The 1,815-nt window shown below is 41.8% G+C and overlaps 1 protein-coding gene across 7 annotated transcripts in view; it reads left to right on the top strand.

The window, feature by feature from the left end:
• DTNB (dystrobrevin beta) overlaps nucleotides 1-1,815 on the top strand; it is a 240,452-nt gene that overhangs the window by 177,731 nt on the left and 60,906 nt on the right. For all 7 annotated transcript variants that reach the window (XM_003787445.3, XM_023511873.1, XM_023511870.1 and 4 more), the window contains one exon: nucleotides 1,121-1,208. In XM_003787445.3, the coding sequence (XP_003787493.1) occupies nucleotides 1,121-1,208 (88 nt within the window). The remainder of the gene's footprint in view (nucleotides 1-1,120; nucleotides 1,209-1,815) is intronic.

The raw sequence follows: 1,815 nt of genomic DNA, 5'->3' as shown, positions 1-1,815 counted from the left end.
AAAAAAAAAAAAAAATTATATAACCATAGTACCTTAATCTAGGACTGCCTTGATATAGACAAACAGCACTTGACATAAAAAATTGGGTATTTCAGAATCAGTGAAAAGTTCAGTATCAGCATCCCACACTCAAGAACTCTTCATTCATCTGGGTGCCACATTATTTGCTGCCCCATCTGGGTATCAGAGTCAGTCTTTCCATTTTTAGAGTGCTAGTACTTTTGTTAAAGAGTCATGGATTAAACTAATTCACTCTAAGGTGGGGCTATAGTTGTAGAAAAAGAACAGCAAAAAAACAAGAAAGAGGCAGCAAGAGGGAACGTTTATACCATGGAATTCTCTCAGCATATAGTATGTTTGGCGTTCTCCACTTTCCTCGGCCAGTGTTAAGTATGCTTTTTCTCAGCCCTCTGTTTCTCATGATGCTTCAGTTTTCTCTTATTCTTTCTGAATTTAAGATCTAGGTCTAAAATGTTTTCAAAACATTTGGTTAGAAATCTCTGTCTCAGGGTGGCGCCTATGGCTCAGTGAGTAGGGCACCGGCCCCATATATCTGGGGCGGCGGGTTCAAATTTGACCCTGGCCAAACTGCAACAAAAAAATAGCCGAGCATTGGGAGGGGGGCGGCGCCTGTAGTCCCAGCTACTCAGGACGCTGAGGCAAGAAAATAGCCTAACTCCAAGAGCTGGAGGTTGCTGTGAGCTGTAACGCCACAGCACTCTACCGAGGGCAACAAAGTGAAACTGTGTCTCTAAAAAAAAAATCCCTGTCTCAGACTTCGTGAATGCCCCGTCAAAGGAGTAGGGTGCTGGCCCCATATACTGGAGGTGGTAGGTTCAAACCCGGCCCCGGCCAAAAACTACAAACAAACAAACAAACAAACAAATGCATGCCCTCTTTGATGGTGGGATAGCAGTGGGGATGTGCGCTGAAGAAATGTGGCCTCAGCATTTCTCTGAATTCCCCTTTATCTCAGAAGACCACTAGTACCTATGACCCAAGCCCCCATTTCTTTTGTTATCATTCTTCTTTACTAGCTTTTCTTCGTCTTTCCTAAGAATGGATCATGAATAGGGGATGTTTAATATAGATACCTGTTGAATTTTTATTTCCTCGGCAGTGTTCTGGATAGTCCTAGCCGACTGGACGAGGAACACCGTCTTATAGCTCGCTATGCTGCCCGACTGGCTGCAGAAGCAGGAAATGTGGTAAGTAAAGAGGATCCTAGTAGAGTAGCAGAAATTAGCGTAACATTAATATACAAATGATAGGGGAATAGTGAGAGAAGGGGTGGAGTATATTTAGAGAGAAGATTGAAGGGGCCTTCTATGTTATGTGCTCTTTGTTTTAAAAAGTGAATCAAGAAAAGAAAAACCAGAATCAGAATTCATCTCTTTATAAAGATCAGTAAGGCACGGTGGCTCACACCTGTAATCCTAGCACTCTAGGAGGCTGAGGCAGGTGGATCCCTTGAGCTCAGGAGTTTAAGACAAACCTGAGCAAGATCCTGTCTCTACTAAAAATGGAAAAACTAGCCAAGTGTGGTGGGTAGTCCCAGTTACTCGGGAGGCCAAGGTAAGAGAATCGCTTGAGCCTAAGATTTTTGTTGTTGTGAGCTGTGACACCATGGTACTCTACCCAGGGCTACAGACCGAGACTCTATCTCAAAAAAATTTTTTAAATCAATAAAATTAATAAACTCATAACAAAAGTGAGAGAAAAGGAGAAAATATAAATTACCAATTTCTGGAATAAAAGAAGGGATATCACTATATACCCTATAAGTGTTAAAAGCATGAGAAAGTAATATTACAA

The sequence above is a fragment of the Otolemur garnettii genome, unplaced genomic scaffold, assembly GCF_000181295.1.
Source record: "Otolemur garnettii isolate 467f Iridium unplaced genomic scaffold, OtoGar3 scaffold00022, whole genome shotgun sequence".
Taxonomy (NCBI): Eukaryota; Metazoa; Chordata; class Mammalia; order Primates; family Galagidae; genus Otolemur; species Otolemur garnettii.
Note: the sequence above shows the minus strand (reverse complement) of the source record. Positions and strands in the feature narration are given on the sequence as shown.